At 36.7% G+C, this 21,779-nt stretch overlaps 1 protein-coding gene across 1 annotated transcript in view; it reads left to right on the top strand.

Moving 5' to 3' along the window:
- Window positions 1-21,779, top strand: part of GAS2 (growth arrest specific 2) — a 58,005-nt gene that overhangs the window by 2,386 nt on the left and 33,840 nt on the right. The window contains exons 2-3 of the mRNA XM_075837064.1: window positions 195-354; window positions 5,967-6,091. Of these exons, the coding sequence (XP_075693179.1) occupies window positions 210-354; window positions 5,967-6,091 (270 nt within the window). The 5' untranslated portion in view covers window positions 195-209. The remainder of the gene's footprint in view (window positions 1-194; window positions 355-5,966; window positions 6,092-21,779) is intronic.

Raw genomic sequence — 21,779 nt, 5'->3', positions numbered from 1 at the left:
GCAGTGCCAGTCCCCTCCCACCATGGGCCCAGTGGCATTCACAGGCCTGGCCTCTGTGGTAGGTAGCCACTGTAATTCAATGATCAGGTATGGGGAAGATATCACCTGCTCCCAACCACTGCACTGGCCAGATCCAAGAGGCATCACTGTTGTCAATGTACAGATTTTGTTCTTCTGTTTCCTGTTTGTGGCAGACGTTTTCCATAACAATGATGTGCGCCACAATAAGCCCAGCAGCTCGGGGGCCGGGACTCTCAGACATGCACCAATACAGCCAGTGGCTGGCCATACGTCATGAGGCCAATCTGCTTCCCATGAAAGAAGACCTGGCTTTATGGTTGACAAACATGCTGGGTAAGAAACGCTGCGCTTCATGATTTTTTTTCACTGATGCATTTGCAAAATTTAGCATTTTCCTAAATCTATGATGACGATGATTATTAATAAACAATAAAAATATTAGAGGTTACAGTATTTCTTAAAGAGGAATTACTTTCATATTTATAAATATGGTCTACGATATAATTGGACATAGGGACAGTATTATAGTAGTTATATTCTTGTATATAGGAGCAGTATTATAGTAGTTATATTCTTGTATATAGGAGCAGTATTATAGTAGTTATATTCTTGTATATAGGAGCAGTATTACAGTAGTTATATTCTTGTATATAGGGGCAGTATTATAGTAGTTATATTTTTGTATATAGGAGCAGTATTATAGTAGTTATATTCTTGTATATAGGAGCAGTATTACAGTAGTTATATTCTTGTATATAGGGGCAGTATTATAGTAGTTATATTTTTGTATATAGGAGCAGTATTATAGTAGTTATATTCTTGTATATAGCAGCAGTATTATAGTAGTTATATTCTTGTATATAGGTGCAGTATTATAGTAGTTATATTCTTGTATATAGGAGGCAGTATTATAGTAGTTATATTCTTGTATATAGCAGCAGTATTATAGTAGTTATATTCATGTATATAGGAGGCTGTATTATAGTAGTTATATTCTTGTATATAGGAGCAGTATTATAGTAGTTATATTCTTGTATATGGGGGGCAGTATTATAGTAGTTATATTCTTGTATATAGGGGGCAGTATTATAGTAGATATATTCTTGTATATAGGGGGCAGTATTATAGTAGTTATATTCTTGTATATAGGGGCAGTATTTTGAGTTATATACTTGTATATAGGGGCAGTATTATAGTAGTTATATTCTTGTATATAGGGGCAGTATTATAGTAGATATATTCTTGTATATAGGGGGCAGTATTATAGTAGTTATATTCTTGTATATAGGAGCAGTATTATAGTAGTTATATTCTTGTATATAGGGGCAGTATTATAGTAGTTATATACTTGTATATAGTAGCAGTATTATAGTAGTTATATTCTTGTATATAGGGATAGTATTATAGTAGTTCTATTCTTGTATATAGGGACAGTATTACAGTAGTTATATTCTTGTATATAGGAGCAGTATTATAGTAGTTATATTCTTGTATATAGGGGGGCAGTATTATAGCAGTTATATTCTTGTATATAGGAGCAGTATTATAGTAGTTATATTCTTGTATATAGGGGGCAGTATTCTAGTAATTATATTCTTGTATACAGGAGCAGTATTATAGTAGTTATATTCTTGTATATAGGGGGCAGTATTATAGTAGTTAGATTTTTGTATACATGGGGCAGTATTATAGTAGTTATATTCTTGTATATAGGAGCAGTATTATAGTAGTTATAGTCTTGTATATAGGGGCAGTATTAAGTAGTTATATTCTTGTATATAGGGGGCAGTATTATAGTAGTTATATTCTTGTATATAGGAGCACTATTATAGCAGTTATATTCTTGTATATAGGGGCAGTATTATAGGAGTTATATTCTTGTATATAGGAGCAGTATTATAGTAGTTATATTCTTGTATATGGGGGGCAGTATTATAGTAGTTATATTCTTGTATATAGGGGGCAGTATTATAGTAGTTATATTCTTGTATATAGGGGGCAGTATTATAGTAGTTATATTCTTGTATATAGGGGCAGTATTATGAGTTATATACTTGTATATAGGGGCAGTATTATAGTAGTTATATTCTTGTATATAGGGATAGTATTATAGTAGTTCTATTCTTGTATATAGGGACAGTATTACAGTAGTTATATTCTTGTATATAGGAGCAGTATTATAGTAGTTATATTCTTGTACATAGGGGGCGGTATTATAGTAGTTATACTCTTGTATATAGGAGGCAGTTTTATAGTAGTTATATTCTTGTATATAGGGGGCAGTATTATAGTAGTTATATTCTTGTATATAGGAGCAGTATTATAGTAGTTATATTCTTGTATATAGGGGCAGTATTATAGTAGTTATATTCTTGTATATAGGGAGCAGTATTATAGTAGTTATATTCTTGTATATAGGGGCGGTATTATAGTAGTTATATTCTTGTATATAGGAGGCAGTATTATAGTAGTTATATTCTTGTATATAGGAGCAGTATTATAATAGTTATATTCTTGTATATAGGGGCGGTATTATAGTAGTTATATTCTTGTATATAGGGGCAGTATTATAGTAGTTATATTCTTGTATATAGGGGCAGTATTATAGTAGTTATATTCTTGTATATAGGGAGCAGTATTATAGTAGTTATATTCTTGTATATAGGAGCAGTATTATAGTAGTTATATTCTTGTATATAGGAGCAGTATTATAGTAGTTATATTCTTGTATATAGGGAGCAGCATTATAGTAGTTATATTCTTGTATATAGGGGCGGTATTATAGTAGTTATATTCTTGTATATAGGAGGCAGTATTATAGTAGTTATATTCTTGTATATAGGAGCAGTATTATAGTAGTTATATTCTTGTATATAGGGGCAGTATTATAGTAGTTATATTCTTGTATATAGGAGCAGTATTATAGTAGTTATATTCTTGTATATAGGAGCAGTATTATAGTAGTTATATTCTTGTATATAGGGGGCAGTATTATAGTAGTTATATTCTTGTATATAGGAGCAGTATTATAGTAGTTATATTCTTGTATATAGGGGCAGTATTATAGTAGTTATATTCTTGTACATAGGGGGCAGTATTATAGTAGTTATATTCTTGTATATAAGAGCAGTATTATAGTAGTTATATTCTTGTATATAGTGGCAGTATTATAGTAGTTATATTCTTGTATATAGGGGCAGTATTATAGTAGTTATATTCTTGTATATAGGAGCAGTATTATAGTAGTTATATTCTTGTATATAGGGAGCAGCATTATAGTAGTTATATTCTTGTATATAGGGGCGGTATTATAGTAGTTATATTCTTGTATATAGGAGGCAGTATTATAGTAGTTATATTCTTGTATATAGGAGCAGTATTATAGTAGTTATATTCTTGTATATAGGGGGCAGTATTATAGTAGTTATATTCTTGTATATAGGAGCAGTATTATAGTAGTTATATTCTTGTATATAGGAGCAGTATTATAGTAGTTATATTCTTGTATATAGGGGGCAGTATTATAGTAGTTATATTCTTGTATATAGGAGCAGTATTATAGTAGTTATATTCTTGTATATAGGGGCAGTATTATAGTAGTTATATTCTTGTACATAGGGGGCAGTATTATAGTAGTTATATTCTTGTATATAAGAGCAGTATTATAGTAGTTATATTCTTGTATATAGTGGCAGTATTATAGTAGTTATATTCTTGTATATAGGGGCAGTATTATAGTAGTTATATTCTTGTATATAGGAGCAGTATTATAGTAGTTATATTCTTTTACATCCTTGTTCTATAATACTGCCCCCCTATATACAAGAATATAACTACTATAATACTGCCTCCTATATACAAGAATATAATTACTATAATACTGCCCCCTATTGACAAGAAACAATGATTTTCACGTAACCTCTATGGCCATCTTAAAAGCCTAATTTTCTTTAGTAATTTTGCCAAAAGAGATGGGGCTTTGACAACCTCTCATTTTTATAAGGCCGGATTCACACGAGCGTGTGCCTTTTGCGCACGCAAAAAACGCTGCGTTTTGCCTGCGCAAAAGGCACTTGACAGCTCCGTGTGGCAGCATCATTTGATGCGCGGCTGCGTGGTTTTCGCGCAGCCGCCATCATTATGACACTCCATTTGGATGTTTGTAAACAGAAAAGCACAGGTCTGCACGGCCCCATAGACTAATATAGGTCCGTGCGACGCGCGTGAAAATTGCGCGCGTTGCACGGACGTGTATCCCGTTCGTCTGAATAAGCCCTAAAGAAAGGGAGTTGTCACGATAAGACAATATAATGACTATATGACCACAATAGACCTCCTGATCAATCTAAAGTGGCTGCACAGGTATAACAGGTTATTTATGTGTTCAGTATATAGCGACCTTCATATAGATATCCTCCTATTGTGTCCTTGTATAATGTCGGTTCCCTATAAGAATTTTAATGTATTTTCCATTAAAAAGAAAAAAAACCTGTCCATTTTCCTGCGGCTCGGCGCGCTCTCCTCATTTACGCTAATATAGGTGAACTGTATAATATGTCAGGGCTCTGGTTTAGAAACACGGTACAACCTTCTACAGCCATAAAGAATGGCAAATTGAAAGCTGACACCTAATATATTTTTCATTGGTTACAGTCAGATGTTCGGAGCAAAAGTAATTTATTCTCTGAGAGCTCAGACAGGGGGAGAAGTTAACATGTAAAACAGAAATTTAGAGCTTTAAATGTCCTGTGCCAACAAAATTGTATAAAAAACCATCAAGTTTACCCAAAGCCGCAGAGGTAACACAGGTATAAAAAAAAATGTGCAGAGGCTCCTTTAAGAAAATAACTGCAAGAATTAAAGTCCTTAGGCCAGGGCTAGATGCAGCCATGGGATGAAATGTACAATGAGTGTGCGACCTATGCAGTCAGTCATGCCTGCTGAAGGGGGCGCCAGAGATAACCTGCCCCAGAGACTTACAAGCACAATGAATCAATAGTGCAGAATAGTGAGTGCAGCTCTGGAGTATAATACAGGCTGTAACTCATGATCAGTACAGGATAAGTAATGTAATGTATGTACACAGTGACTCCACCAGCAGAATAGTGAGTGCAGCTCTGGAGTATAATACAGGATGTAACTCAGGATCAGTACAAGATAAGTAATGTAATGTATGTACACAGAGACTCCACCAGCAGAATAGTGAGTGCAGCTCTGGAGTATAATACAGGATGTAACTCAGGATCAGTACAGGATAAGTAATGTAATGTATGTACACAGTGACTCCACCAGCAGAATAGTGAGCGCAGCTCTGGAGTATAATACAGGATGTAACTCAGGATCAGTACAGGATAAGTAATGTAATGTATGTACACAGTGACTCCACCAGCAGAATAGTGAGTGCAGCTCTGGAGTATAATACAGGATGTAACTCAGGATCAGTACAAGATAAGTAATGTAATGTATGTACACAGAGACTCCACCAGCAGAATAGTGAGTGCAGCTCTGGAGTATAATACAGGATGTAACTCAGGATCAGTACAGGATAAGTAATGTAATGTATGTACACAGTGACTCCGCCAGCAGAATAGTGAGTGCAGCTCTGGAGTATAATACAGGATAAGTAATGTAATGTATGTACACAGTGACTCCGCCAGCAGAATAGTGAGTGCAGCTCTGGAGTATAATACAGGATATAACTCAGGATCAGTACAGGATAAGTAATGTAATGTATGTACACAGTGACTCCAATTTTAATGTAGACGAATTCTAATTTCTAAAAGTAAACTGTAATATTGTGATCCCTGTTGTCCATACGTTTCTAATATAGTACGATGAAAGAAAGTCTCATCTCCCTGTCAGTGCAGGGAGGGATATACAATGATTTGCAGTATACTAGTATATATATTTATATATTATGTCTGACCTCTTGGTTTACTTGGCAGGGAAGGAGGTAACGGCAGAAACGTTCCTGGAGAAGCTGGATAATGGGGCTTTACTCTGTCAGCTGGCGGACACTCTACAGGGTAAATTTCGAGAGAAGCTCATGGAGACTCAGAAGACTGACAAGGTGAGTGGCCTACAAGTCTTTGTGACTCTAATGAGGTTGTTCTGAGGTGCAGAGAGGAGGAGAGAGACATGCGGAGCTGAGAATCCTGTAATGAACACGTCTGAGAAGAAGGAATGATCTCTGTACGATGAGCAGGATCTGTCATGGGAGGAAGGATCCTCAGATAGAACGTTGCGCTCCTGTGAGGAAGGGGCAAAGGGGTTTTCTCACCATAGACATTAATGGTATATCACTGGGACATGCCGTCAATGTCTGATCGCGGGGGCAGGGTTGCCAACCGGATTCTTGTTTTAGGACAATTTATTCAAAAATCACGGACAGCGAAAAGTTTTCATGGACAAATTGGAAAGTAAGAGACGTCCACAGCTTAGAATATCAGAATTAATTTATTAGCATCAAGTAACGTGACCTCTAAACCAATGATAATTACAATCCCAATAATCTGTACAAGCGTGTGTGTGTGTATATATATATATATATATGTATGTGTAAGGTAAATGTGTGTTGCGTATTTTAGTGTGTGTACATATCTGTGTATGCATATTATTCTGCTTCTATCTATATGTGTGTGTGCATACACTCCTCAACATTGCAATTGTAACACCAAGAAGGAAAAGTTTTGGAATTGTGGAAATTACAGGATAAAACTATTCCACACATCTTGATTTATTCAGTATGGAGTATGAGCGGCACACACAGAAATCCACGCACTTCCACGCCTTGGCATTAATCAATGAGGTGATTACTGGTTGTCTGAGGATGCTCTGCCATGCTGAATGCACTTGGGCATGCAAATCATCAAGATTGACTGCTGGCAGCTCCCTTTGCAATTGCCGACCAATGATGTCACAGATGTGCCAGACGGGAGACAAGTCCGGAGACGCCGCAGGCCAGGATAGCACGTTTAGGCCACGCAGGCTGCTCACAGTAACACAAGCAACATGCAGCCCGGTGTTGTCCTGTTGTAAAACGTCTTCTGGGACTCTTTGGAGAAATGGTTGTACCACTGTTTTCACGACCAAATCAATGTAACGCCGAGCTGTTGGTGTACATGAAATTAAGACTAGAGTGGTGCGGCTACCAGACATTATGCCACCCCACACCATAATCCTGGGAGTAGGACCGGTAGGAAGTTCACTTGTGAAGGTCTCTTCGTGGCGTTGCCCACGTGGTCTCCAGACCCCGCCCTGGCTATCATTGCGTCCAAGACAAAAGAGGGACTCATCGCTGAAGAGGACAGACCTCCATTACAGCCTCCATTGCCTTCTTGCTGTGCACCATGATAGCCTTTGAGAGCGGTGGCGTGTGGTCAATAGTGCACCTGTAGCTGGATGTCTGGCTTGTAGCCCAATGTCATACAAATGCCTTCTGATGGTTTCTGTCGACACTGGTTGCCACCCTAGGCTTGGGATGTGACGTCCCATTTCACTTGCAGTACATAATGGATCACTACGCGCCATGCTTCCAATCAGACGATCCGTCCGTGAAGAGGTTCACCTTCACGCACCTCTTGCTGTCATTCCCGTCTGTTATTGTCTGATTTTTGAGGTTTCATGTGGCTATAAACTTTGCTTTCAATCCGGCTTTTATGCCTCCCACATGTCAGGGATTGGAGTTCGGTACCTTTAGGGTATGTTCACAGGCAGAGTTTTTTAGGCTTATTTCAGGGAGGAAATCAATTTGAAAAATCGGCGCGGAAAAACATGCTGCGTAAAAAGAGGGAGCATGTAATTTCTTAACCCATTTTCGGAGGTGTTTTTCATTGTGTCAATGGAAAATCAGCACCAACAACGGCTAAGAAAAAAGCCTCAAAAAACGTTTTCGGTTTTAAAAACGGCTGAAATCAGAGGCTGTTTTCCCTTGAAAACAGCTCCATATTTTTCAGCCATTTTTGACTCAGCGTGTGAATATAGTCTTAGGCTGGGTTCACACGTGGCGGAATTTCACTTAAATTCCGCTGCGGAGACTCCGCAGCGTTAATCCGCAGCGGAGCCGTTTGTCCATTGACTTACACTTTAATTTAGCAGTGTTCGTTTAGACGAGGCGTAAAATTCCACTGCGGAGCATAGGCTGCGGAGCGGAATTTGGTGTCCGCAGCATGCTCTGTCTGTTGCGGAGCAGTGGCGGACTCATGGCGGAATTTCTCCATTGACTTCAATGGAGATTCTAATTTCCGCAATGAAGTCCGCAGCTGTCATGCACATGTTATGTGTGCTGCGGATCCGTCTTGCTTTTTTAACTTGACATTTCTTCATTCTGGCTGGACCTATGTATTTCTAGGTCTACAGCCAGACTGAGGAAGTCAATGGGGCTCCCGTAATGACGGGAGCGTTGCTAGGAGACGTCAGTAAATAGTCACTGTCCAGGGTGCTGAAAGAGTTAAGCGATCGGCAGTAACTGTTTCTGCACCCGGGACAGTGACTACCGATCCCAATATACATGTATCTGTAAAAAAAAATGAAGTTCATACTTACCGAGAACTCCCTGCTTCTGTCTCCAGTCCGGCCTCCCAGGATGACGTTTCAGTCTAAGTGACGGCTGCAGCCAATCACAGGCTAATAACAGGCTGCAGCGGTCACATGGACTGCCGCGTCATCCAGGGAGATCGGGCTGGATGCCGAAGGAGGGACGCGTCACCAAGACAACGGGCGGTAAGTATGAATTTCTTTGACTTTCACAAGGGAAAGTGCTGTCCCTTCTCTCTATCCTGCACTGATAGGGAGAAGGGAAGTACGTTTACCGCAGTCCGCAGCAGCTAATCCGCATCAATTTTCTGCACATTTTGTGCAGATCCGCAGCAGAATCTGCAACGCAGATTCTGTGCGGCATTGATGCGGACAGTTGCGGAGGAAATCCGCCACGTGTGGTCATGCCCATAGGCTTGCCCTTCTTGGAGTTACAATTTAAATGTTGAGGAGTGTAGATATATATACCTGTGTATGTTGTTGTATGTATCTGTATGTAAGGATGTACATGCGTGTGTATATATATATATATATATATATATATATGAGCTTGTCCACATGTTGTAGAATTGCTGTGTATTTTGGGTGAGTGGGTGAAGTTTAACAAATCTCATCCGCACGCTGCGTAAAAATTCCGACCAGAAACTGACCTGCGGTGAATATTTTCGTTCCGCAGCAGGTCAATTCCTGCTGCGGAAAGTGGCCAGAATTGCTGCGTTTTTCAGAAGAGATGTCGCCATCTCCTAACATTGTGAGAAACGCCGCAAAATACGCACCATTTTCTGCAGTCAAAAACGCAGGAAATGGTGCGTTATTGCTGCAGCGGAAAGGCTGCCATTTTCAATGGAATTGCTGCAGAAATTTTCTGCAGCAGTTCCGTCACATGTGGACAAGCCCAAGGGGAGGGGGGGGGGTGTGTGTGTGTGTGTGTGTGTGTGTGTGTTTTTACCGAATTTCTTACTGCAGCCGCAATGAAAACCGCATTGAAATCGTACTAAAAACACATGCCGGTTTGGATGCAGTTTTTAATGCAGTTTTAACTACAACTCACCTGCAACGTCTGAATATTAGGATTCTGCAGCACTGTAAGGATGAAACATTGTTACATAAAGACTGCAGCAGCCCTTGTTAATATATTATTATTATTATTATTATTATTGTTATTATCATTGTTGTTATTGTCCAGACAATCCAGGAGAACAGCTGATAAGTAAGTACTCAATGCCAAGCAGCAGCAACAAAAGCATATAGAACAAGAGAGGAAAACCTATACATTATAATTAATAAGAGGGAAGCATGGAGTTGGATTGATCCAGGGAAATTATCTGACTGCACTTGTGGGGTCAGGAAAAACTTTTCCCCATGGGGCAAAATTGGCTACAATTGCCCAGAGGGCTTTGCTTTGTCTTCTACTAGATCAAATAGCTCAGTGTCGGGAAGGTTGAACTTTAAAGGACACTTCTTTTGCAGCTAGGAGAGCAGGACTTACGATTCTTCTGCTTACAGATCAGGACAATGTTTTCTGCAGCACCATAGATAATATGAAAAACTTATATTGTTCCATAATTGAGAAGATGATTAGATGTTTTGCATCCCATGGTCTTCGTGGAATGTCAGAAATGTGTGTCCTGACTGTGGGGGAAATATAGGTCAATATAATGTCAGTTTCCATCTGAAAGTCATTGGAGTCAGATTATATGTATGATGTATATAATATTATATTTACTATGGCTTTAATATTATGTGTTTTATGATCTTTACTATTATTATCTTCATCATTATGCACACATAAAATACGGCAAAAACCTTAAAAGCTATGTACACCTTTACAGGCTCCAAAGCATAAAAAAAAACACAACGCATAAAGAAAATTTCCAAATATTATTGAGTAAAATTCTCCATGGTAACAGACTACAAATAAACCCTTTGTAGTCTCATTCTGACGTCAAGTGTTGCTTCAACTTCCTCTACTTCATATAGTGAGGAGTGCAGATAAATACTATAAGGGCATGACCAGACGTTGCGGAATTGCTCTGGAATTCCGCTGCGGACAGTCCGCAGCAGAAATCCGCAGCGTACACGTTTCTCCATTGCCTTCCACAGCTTTGTGGTTGTGTTCGTTTACACGTTGCAGACAATTCCGCTGCGTAGCATAGGCTGCGGTGCGGAATTTGGTGCCCGCAGCATACAATGGCTGTTGCGGAGTTGTGGCAGACTTGTTGCGGACTCATGGCGGAATTTCTCCATTAACTTCAATGGAAAGTCAAAATTCCGCAATGAAGTCCGCAGCTGTCATGCACATGTTATGTGTGCTGCGGAGCGTATTGGTTTTACTAACATGACATTTCTTCATTCTGGCTGGACCTATGTATTTCTAGGTCTACAGCCAGACTGAGGAAGTCAATGGGGCTCCCGTAATTACGGGAGCGTTGCTAGGCGACGTCAGTAAATAGTCACTGTCCAGGGTGCTGAAAGAGTTAAACGATCGGCAGTAACTGTTTCAGCACCCTGGACAGTGACTACCGATCCCAATATACAGCAACCTGTAAAAAAAAACAGAAGTTCATACTTACCGACAACTCCCTGCTTCTGTCTCCAGTCCGGCCTCCCAGGATGACGTTTTAGTCCAAGTGACGGCTGCAGCCAATCACAGGCTGCAGCCAATCACAGGCCAATCACAGGCTGCAGCCAATCACAGGCCAATCACAGGCTACAGCGGTCACATGGACTGCCGCATCATCCAGGAAGGTCGGGCTGGATGGCGAAAGTGGGACGCATCACCAAGACAACGGCCGGGTAAGTATGAATTTCTTTTACTTTTACTAGGGAAAGGGCTGTCCCTTCTCTCTATCCTGCACTGATAGAAGGGAAGCCCTCATCCCCTCAATACGCAACGGCTAGTCCACATCAATTTAATGCCCATTTCAGGCAAAGCCGCAACAGAATCTGCAACGCAGATTCTGTGCGGCATTGATGCGGACAGTGGCGGAAGAACTCTGCCACGTCTGGGCATGCCCTAATAGATAAATTTCTATCAATATGGAGCAGTACTATAGGGGTTATATTCTTGTATATAGGGGCAGTATTATAGTAGTTATATTCTTGTATATAGGAGCAGTATTATAGTATTTATATTCTTGTATATAGGGAGCAGTATTATAGTGGTTATATTCTTGTATATAGGGGCAGTATTATAGCAGTTATATTCTTGTATATAGGAGCAGTATTATAGTAGTTATATTCTTGTATATAGGAGCAGTATTATAGTAGTTATATTCTTGTATATAGGGGGCAGTATTATAGTAGTTATATTCTTGTATATAGGGGGCAGTATTATAGTAGTTATATTCTTGTATATAGGGAGCAGTATTATAGTAGTTATATTATTGTATATAGGAGCAGTATTATAGTAGTTATATTCTTGTACATAGGGGCAGTATTATAGTAGTTATATTCTTGTATATAGGGGGCAGTATTATAGTAGTTATATTCTTGTATATAGGGAGCAGTATTATAGTAGTTATATTCTTGTATATAGGGGGCAGTATTATAGTAGTTATATTCTTGTATATAGGAGCAGTATTATAGTAGTTATATTCTTGTATATAGGGGCAGTATTATAGTAGTTATATTCTTGTATATAGGGGGCAGTATTATAGTAGTTATATTCTTGTATATAGGGAGCAGTATTATAGTAGTTATATTCTTGTATATAGGGGGCAGTATTATAGTAGTTATATTCTTGTATATCGGGGCAGTATTATAGTGGTTATATTCTTGTATATAGGAGGCAGTATTATAGTAGTTACATTCTTGTACATAGGGGGCAGTATTACAGTAGTTACATTCTTGTATACAGTGAAGGAAATAAGTATTTGATCCCTTGCTGATTTTTTAAGTTTGCCCACTGTCAAAAACATGAACAGTCTAGAATTTTTAGGCTAGGTTAATTTTACCAGTGAGAGATAGATTATATTTAAAAAAATTAATCAAAATTATATATATGTATTTGCATTGTGCACAGAGAAATAAGTATTTGATCCCTTTGGCAAACAAGACTTAATACTTGGTGGCAAAACCCTTGTTGGCAAGCACAGCAGTCAGATGTTTTTTGTAGTTGATGATGAGGTTTGCACACGTTAGATGGAATTTTGGCCCACTCCTCTTTGCAAATCATCTGTAAATCATTAAGATTTCGAGGCTGTCGCTTGGCAACTCGGATCTTCAGCTCCCTCCATAAGTTTTCGATGGGATTAAGGTCTGGAGACTGGCTAGGCCACTCCATGACCTTAATGTGCTTCTTTTTGAGCCACTCCTTTGTTGCCTTGGCTGTATGTTTCGGGTCATTGTCGTGCTGGAAGACCCAGCCACGAGCCATTTTTAATGTCCTGGTGGAGGGAAGGAGCTGGTCACTCAGGATTTGACGGTACATGGCTCCATCCATTCTCCCATTGATGCGGTGAAGTAGTCCTGTGCCATCAGCAGAGAAACACCCCCAAAACATAATGTTTCCACCTCCATGCTTGACAGTGGGGACGGTGTTCTTTGGGTCATAGGCAGCATTTCTCTTCCTCCAAACACGGCGAGTTGAGTTAATGCCAAAGAGCTCAATTTTAGTCTCATCTGACCACAGCACCTTCTCCCAATCACTCTCAGAATCATCCAGATGTTCATTTGCAAACTTCAGACGGGCCTGTACATGTGCCTTCTTGAGCAGGGGGACCTTGCGGGCACTGCAGGATTTTAATCCATTACGGCGTAATGTGTTACCAATGGTTTTCTTGGTCACTGTGGTCCCAGCTGCCTTGAGATCATTAACAAGTTCCCCCCGTGTAGTTTTCGGCTGAGCTCTCACCTTCCTCAGGATCAAGGATACCCCACGAGGTGAGATTTTGCATGGAGCCCCAGATCGATGTCGATTGACAGTCATTTTGTATGTCTTCCATTTTCTTACTATTGCACCAACAGTTGTCTCCTTCTCACCCAGCGTCTTACTTATGGTTTTGTAGCCCATTCCAGCCTTGTGCAGGTCTATGATCTTGTCCCTGACATCCTTAGAAAGCTCTTTTTGGTCTTGCCCATGTTGTAGAGGTTAGAGTCAGACGGATTCATTGAGTCTGTGGACAGGAGTCTTTTATACAGGTGACCATGTAAGACAGTTGTCTTTAATGCAGGCACCAAGTTGATTTGGAGCGTGTAACTAGACTGGAGGAGGCTGAACTCTTAATGGTTGGTAGGGGGTCAAATACTTATTTCTCTGTGCACAATGCAAATAAATATATATCATTTTGACTATGTGATTTTCTTTTTTTTTTTTATATATAATCTATCTCTCACTGGTAAAATTAACCTAGCCTAAAAATTCTAGACTGTTCATGTCTTTGACAGTGGGCAAACGTACAAAATCAGCAAGGGATCAAATACTTATTTCCTTCACTGTATAGGGGGAGGTATTATAGTAGTTATAGTCTTGTATATAGGGGCAGTATTATAGTAGTTATATTCTTGTATATAGGGGGCAGTATTATAGTAGTTATATTCTTGTATATAGGGGAAGTATTATAGTAGTTATATTCTTGTATATAGGGGGCAGTATTATAGTAGTTATATTCTTGTATATAGGGGCAGTTTTATAGTAGTTATATTCTTGTATATAGGGGGCAGTATTATAGTAGTTATATTCTTGTATATAGGAGCAGTATTATAGTAGTTATATTCTAGTATATAGGGGCAGTATTATAGTAGTTATATTCTTGTATATAGGGGGCAGTATTATAGTAGTTATATTCTTGTATATAGGAGCTGTATTATAGTAGTTATATTCTTGTATATAGGGGCAGTATTATAGTAGTTATATTCTTGTATATAGGGGGCAGTATTATAGTAGTTATATTCTTGTATATAGGGGCAGTTTTATAGTAGTTATATTCTTGTATATAGGGGGCAGTATTATAGTAGTTATATTCTTGTATATAGGAGCAGTATTATAGTAGTTATATTCTTGTATATAGGGGCAGTATTATAGTAGTTATATTCTTGTATATAGGGGGCAGTATTATAGTAGTTATATTCTTGTATATAGGAGCTGTATTATAGTAGTTATATTCTTGTATATAGGAGCAGTATTATAGTAGTTATATTCTTGTATATAGAGGGAGGTATTATAGTAGTTATAGTCTTGTATATAGGAGGCAGTATTATAGTAGTTATATTCTTGTATATAGGGGGCAGTATTATAAGTTATATCCTTGTATATAGGAGCAGTATTATAGTAGTTATATTCTTGTATATAGGGGGCAGTATTATAATAGTTATATCCTTGTATATATGAGCAGTATTATAGTAGTTATGTTCTTGTATATAGGGGGCAGTATTATAGTAGTTATATTCTTGTATATAGGGGCAGTATTAGTAGTTATATTCTTGTATATAGGGGCAGTATTATAGTAGTTATATTCTTGTATATAGGAGGCAGTATTATAGTAGATATATCCTTGTATATAGGAGCCGTATTATAGTAGTTATATTCTTGTATATAGGGGCAGTATTATAGTAGTTATAGTCTTGTATATAGGGGCAGTATTATTGTAGTTATGTTCTTGTATATAGGGGGCAGTATTATAGTAGTTATATTCTTGTATATAGGAGCAGTATTATAGTAGTTATATTCTTGTATATAGGGGGCAGTATTATAGTAGTTATATTCTTGTATATAGGGGCAGTATTATAGTAGTTATATTCTTGTATATAGGAGGCAGTATTATAGTAGATATATCCTTGTATATAGGATCAGTATTACAGTAGTTATATTCTTGTATATAGGAGCAGTATTATAGTAGTTATATTCTTGTATATAGGAGCAGTATTATAGTAGTTGTATTCTTGTACATAGGGGCGGTATTATAGTAGTTATATTGTGTATAGGGGCGGTATTATAGTAGTTATATTCTTGTGTATAGGGGCAGTATTGTAGTAGTTATATTCTTGTATATAGGGGCAGTATTATAGTAGTTATATTCTTGTATATAGGGGCAGTATTATAGTAGTTATATTCTTGTACATAGGGGCAGTATTATAGTAGTTATGTTCTTGTATATAGGAATGTATTTATATTCTTGTATATAGGGGGCAGTATTATAGTAGTTATATTCTTGTATATAGGAGCAGTATTATAGTAGTTATATTCTTGTATATAGGGGGGCAGTATTATAGTAGTTATATTCTTGTATATAGGGGCAGTATTATAGTAGTTATATTCTTGTATATAGGGAGAGGTATTATAGTAGTTATATTCTTGTATATAGGAGAGGTATTATAGTAGTTATATTCTTGTATATAGGGGCAGTATTATAGTAGTCATATTCTTGTATATAGGGGAGGGATTATAGTAGTTATATTCTTGTATATAGGGGCAGTATTATAGTAGTTATATTCTTGTATATAGGAGGCATTATTATAGTAGTTATATTCTTGTATATAGGGGGCAGTATTATAGTAGTTATATTCTTGTATATAGGGGGAGGTATTATAGTAGTTATAGCCTTGTATATAGGGGGCAGTATTATAGTAGTTATATTCTTGTATATAGGAGCAGTATTATAGTAGTTATATTCTTGTATATAGGGGCAGTATTATAGTAGTTATATTCTTGTATATAGGGGGCAGTATTATAGTAGTTATATTCTTGTATATAGGGAGCAGTATTATAGTAGTTATATTCTTGTATATAGGGGCAGTATTATAGTAGTTATATTCTTGTATATGGGAGCAGTATTATAGTAGTTATATTCTTGTATATAGGGAGAAGTATTATAGTAGTTATATTCTTGTATATAGGGGCAGTAGTAAAGTAATTATATTCTTGTATATAGGGGCAGTATTATAGTAATTATATTCTTGTATATAGGGGCAGTAATATAGTAGTTATATTCTTGTATATAGGGGGCAGTATTATAGTAGTTATATTCTTGTATATAGGAGGCAGTATTATAGTAGATATATCCTTGTATATAGGAGCCGTATTATAGTAGTTATATTCTTGTATATAGGGGCAGTATTATAGTAGTTATAGTCTTGTATATAGGGGCAGTATTATTGTAGTTATGTTCTTGTATATAGGGGGCAGTATTATAGTAGTTATATTCTTGTATATAGGAGCAGTATTATAGTAGTTATATTCTTGTATATAGGGGGCAGTATTATAGTAGTTATATTCTTGTATATAGGGGCAGTATTATAGTAGTTATATTCTTGTATATAGGAGGCAGTATTATAGTAGATATATCCTTGTATATAGGAGCAGTATTACAGTAGTTATATTCTTGTATATAGGAGCAGTATTATAGTAGTTATATTCTTGTATATAGGAGCAGTATTATAGTAGTTGTATTCTTGTACATAGGGGCGGTATTATAGTAGTTATATTGTGTATAGGGGCGGTATTATAGTAGTTATATTCTTGTGTATAGGGGCAGTATTGTAGTAGTTATATTCTTGTATATAGGGGCAGTATTATAGTAGTTATATTCTTGTATATAGGGGCAGTATTATAGTAGTTATATTCTTGTACATAGGGGCAGTATTATAGTAGTTATGTTCTTGTATATAGGAATGTATTTATATTCTTGTATATAGGGGGCAGTATTATAGTAGTTATATTCTTGTATATAGGAGCAGTATTATAGTAGTTATATTCTTGTATATAGGGGGCAGTATTATAGTAGTTATATTCTTGTATATAGGGGCAGTATTATAGTAGTTATATTCTTGTATATAGGGAGAGGTATTATAGTAGTTATATTCTTGTATATAGGAGAGGTATTATAGTAGTTATATTCTTGTATATAGGGGCAGTATTATAGTAGTCATATTCTTGTATATAGGGGAGGGATTATAGTAGTTATATTCTTGTATATAGGGGCAGTATTATAGTAGTTATATTCTTGTATATAGGAGGCATTATTATAGTAGTTATATTCTTGTATATAGGGGGCAGTATTATAGTAGTTATATTCTTGTATATAGGGGGAGGTATTATAGTAGTTATAGCCTTGTATATAGGGGGCAGTATTATAGTAGTTATATTCTTGTATATAGGAGCAGTATTATAGTAGTTATATTCTTGTATATAGGGGCAGTATTATAGTAGTTATATTCTTGTATATAGGGGGCAGTATTATAGTAGTTATATTCTTGTATATAGGGAGCAGTATTATAGTAGTTATATTCTTGTATATAGGGGCAGTATTATAGTAGTTATATTCTTGTATATGGGAGCAGTATTATAGTAGTTATATTCTTGTATATAGGGGCAGTATTATAGTAGATATATTCTTGTATATAGGAGCAGTATTATAGTAGTTATATTCTTGTATATAGGAGCAGTATTATAGTAGTTATATTCTTGTATATAGGGGCAGTATTATAGTAGTTATATTCTTGTATATAGGGGGCAGTATTATAGTAGTTATATTCTTGTATATAGGGAGCAGTATTATAGTAGTTATATTCTTGTATATAGGGGGCAGTATTATAGTAGTTATATTCTTGTATATCGGGGCAGTATTATAGTAGTTATATTCTTGTATATAGGAGGCAGTATTATAGTAGTTACATTCTTGTACATAGGGGGCAGTATTACAGTAGTTACATTCTTGTATACAGTGAAGGAAATAAGTATTTGATCCCTTGCTGATTTTGTAAGTTTGCCCACTGTCAAAAACATGAACAGTCTAGAATTTTTAGGCTAGGTTAATTTTACCAGTGAGAGATAGATTATATTAAAAAAAATTAATCAAAATTATATATATGTATTTGCATTGTGCACAGAGAAATAAGTATTTGATCCCTTTGGCAAACAAGACTTAATACTTGGTGGCAAAACCCTTGTTGGCAAGCACAGCAGTCAGATGTATTTTGTAGTTGATGATGAGGTTTGCACACATGTTAGATGGAATTTTGGCCCACTCCTCTTTGCAAATCATCTGTAAATCATTAAGATTTCGAGGCTGTCGCTTGGCAACTCGGATCTTCAGCTCCCTCCATAAGTTTTCGATGGGATTAAGGTCTGGAGACTGGCTAGGCCACTCCATGACCTTAATGTGCTTCTTTTTGAGCCACTCCTTTGTAGCCTTGGCTGTATGTTTCGGGTCATTGTCGTGCTGGAAGACCCAGCCACGAGCCATTTTTAATGTCCTGGTGGAGGGAAGGAGCTGGTCACTCAGGATTTGACGGTACATGGCTCCATCCATTCTCCCATTGATGCGGTGAAGTAGTCCTGTGCCATCAGCAGAGAAACACCCCCAAAACATAATGTTTCCACCTCCATGCTTGACAGTGGGGACGGTGTTCTTTGGGTCATAGGCAGCATTTCTCTTCCTCCAAACACGGCGAGTTGAGTTAATGCCAAAGAGCTCAATTTTAGTCTCATCTGACCACAGCACCTTCTCCCAATCACTCTCAGAATCATCCAGATGTTCATTTGCAAACTTCAGACGGGCCTGTACATGTGCCTTCTTGAGCAGGGGGACCTTGCGGGCACTGCAGGATTTTAATCCATTATGGCGTAATGTGTTACCAATGGTTTTCTTGGTCACTGTGGTCCCAGCTGCCTTGAGATCATTAACAAGTTCCCCCCGTGTAGTTTTTGGCTGAGCTCTCACCTTCCTCAGGATCAAGGATACCCCACGAGGTGAGATTTTGCATGGAGCCCCAGATCGATGTCGATTGACAGTCATTTTGTATGTCTTCCATTTTCTTACTATTGCACCAACAGTTGTCTCCTTCTCACCCAGCGTCTTACTTATGGTTTTGTAGCCCATTCCAGCCTTGTGCAGGTCTATGATCTTGTCCCTGACATCCTTAGAAAGCTCTTTGGTCTTGCCCATGTTGTAGAGGTTAGAGTCAGACGGATTCATTGAGTCTGTGGACAGGAGTCTTTTATACAGGTGACCATGTAAGAGCTGTCTTTAATGCAGGCACCAAGTTGATTTGGAGCGTGTAACTGGTCTGGAGGAGGCTGAACTCTTAATGGTTGGTCGGGGATCAAATACTTATTTCTCTGTGCACAATGCAAATAAATATATATCATTTTGACTATGTGATTTTCTTTTTTTTTTTATATATATAATCTATCTCTCACTGGTAAAAATAACCTAGCCTTAAAATTCTAGACTGTTCATGTCTTTGACAGTGGGCAAACGTACAAAATCAGCAAGGGATCAAATACTTATTTCCTTCACTGTATAGGGGGAGGTATTATAGTAGTTATAGTCTTGTACATAGGGGCAGTATTGTAGTAGTTATATTCTTGTATATAGGGGGCAGTATTATAGTAGTTATATTCTTGTATATAGGGGGAGGTATTATAGTAGTTATAGTCTTGTATATAGGGGGCAGTATTATAAGTTATATCCTTGTATATAGGAGCAGTATTATAGCAGTTATATTCTTGTATATAGGGAGCAGTATTATAGTAGTTATATTCTTGTATATAGGGGGCAGTATTATAATAGTTATATCCTTGTATATATGAGCAGTATTATAGTAGTTATATTCTTGTATATAGGGGGCAGTATTATAAGTTATATCCTTGTATATAGGAGCAGTATTATAGCAGTCATATTCTTGTATATAGGGAGCAGTATTATAGTAGTTATATCCTTGTATATAGGGGGCAGTATTATAGTAGTTATATTCTTGTATATAGGGGCAGTATTAGTAGTTATATTCTTGTATATAGGGGCAGTATTATAGTAGATATATCCTTGTATATAGGAGCAGTATTATAGTAGTTATATTCTTGTATATAGGGGCAGTATTATAGTAGTTATAGTCTTGTATATAGGGGCAGTATTATTGTAGTTATGTTCTTGTATATAGGGGGCAGTATTATAGTAGTTATATTCTTGTATATAGGAGCAGTATTATAGTAGTTATATTCTTGTATATAGGGGGCAGTATTATAGTAGTTATATTCTTGTATATAGGGGCAGTATTATAGTAGTTATATTCTTGTATATAGGAGGCAGTATTATAGTAGATATATCCTTGTATATAGGAGCAGTATTACAGTAGTTATATTCTTGTATATAGGAGCAGTATTATAGTAGTTATATTCTTGTATAATGGGGGCAGTATTATAGTAGTTATATTCTTGTATATAGGAGCAGTATTATAGTAGTTGTATTCTTGTACATCGGGGCGGTATTATAGTAGTTATATTGTGTATAGGGAGCAGTATTATAGTAGTTATATTCTTGTGTATAGGGGCAGTATTGTAGTAGTTATATTCTTGTATATAGGGGCAGTATTATAGTAGTTATATTCTTGTATATAGGGGCAGTATTATAGTAGTTATATTCTTGTACATAGGGGCAGTATTATAGTAGTTATGTTCTTGTATATAGGAATGTATTTATATTCTTGTATATAGGGGGCAGTATTATAGTAGTTATATTCTTGTATATAGGGGCAGTATTATAGTAGTTATATTCTTGTATATAGGGAGAGGTATTATAGTAGTTATATTCTTGTATATAGGAGAGGTATTATAGTAGTTATATTCTTGTATATAGGGGGGCAGTATTATAGTAGTTATATTCTTGTATATAGGGGCAGTATTATAGTAGTTATATTCTTGTATATAGGGGGCAGTATTATAGTAGTTATATTCTTGTATATAGGAGGCATTATTATAGTAGTTATATTCTTGTATATAGGGGGCAGTATTATAGTAGTTATATTCTTGTATATAGGGGGAGGTATTATAGTAGTTATAGCCTTGTATATAGGGGGCAGTATTATAGTAGTTATATTCTTGTATATAGGGGCAGTATTATAGTAGTTATATTCTTGTATATAGGAGGCAGTATTATAGTAGTTATATTCTTGTATATAGGGGCAGTATTATAGTAGTTATATTCTTGTATATAGGAGCAGTATTATAGAAGTTATATTCTTGTATATAGGAGCAGTATTATAGTAGTTATATTATTGTATATAGGTGCAGTATTATAGTAGTTATATTCCTGTATATAGGTGCAGTATTATAGTAGTTATATTCCTGTATATACAGGTGCAGTATTATAGTAGTTATATTCTTGTATATAGGGGGCAGTATTATAGTAGTTATATTCTTGTATATAGGGGGCAGTATTATAGTAGTTATATTCTTGTATATAGGAGCAGTATTATAATAGTTATATTCTTGTATATAGGAGCAG

Source organism: Rhinoderma darwinii, chromosome 9 (genome assembly GCF_050947455.1).
Source record: "Rhinoderma darwinii isolate aRhiDar2 chromosome 9, aRhiDar2.hap1, whole genome shotgun sequence".
Classification (NCBI taxonomy): Eukaryota; Metazoa; Chordata; class Amphibia; order Anura; family Rhinodermatidae; genus Rhinoderma; species Rhinoderma darwinii.
Note: the sequence above shows the minus strand (reverse complement) of the source record. Positions and strands in the feature narration are given on the sequence as shown.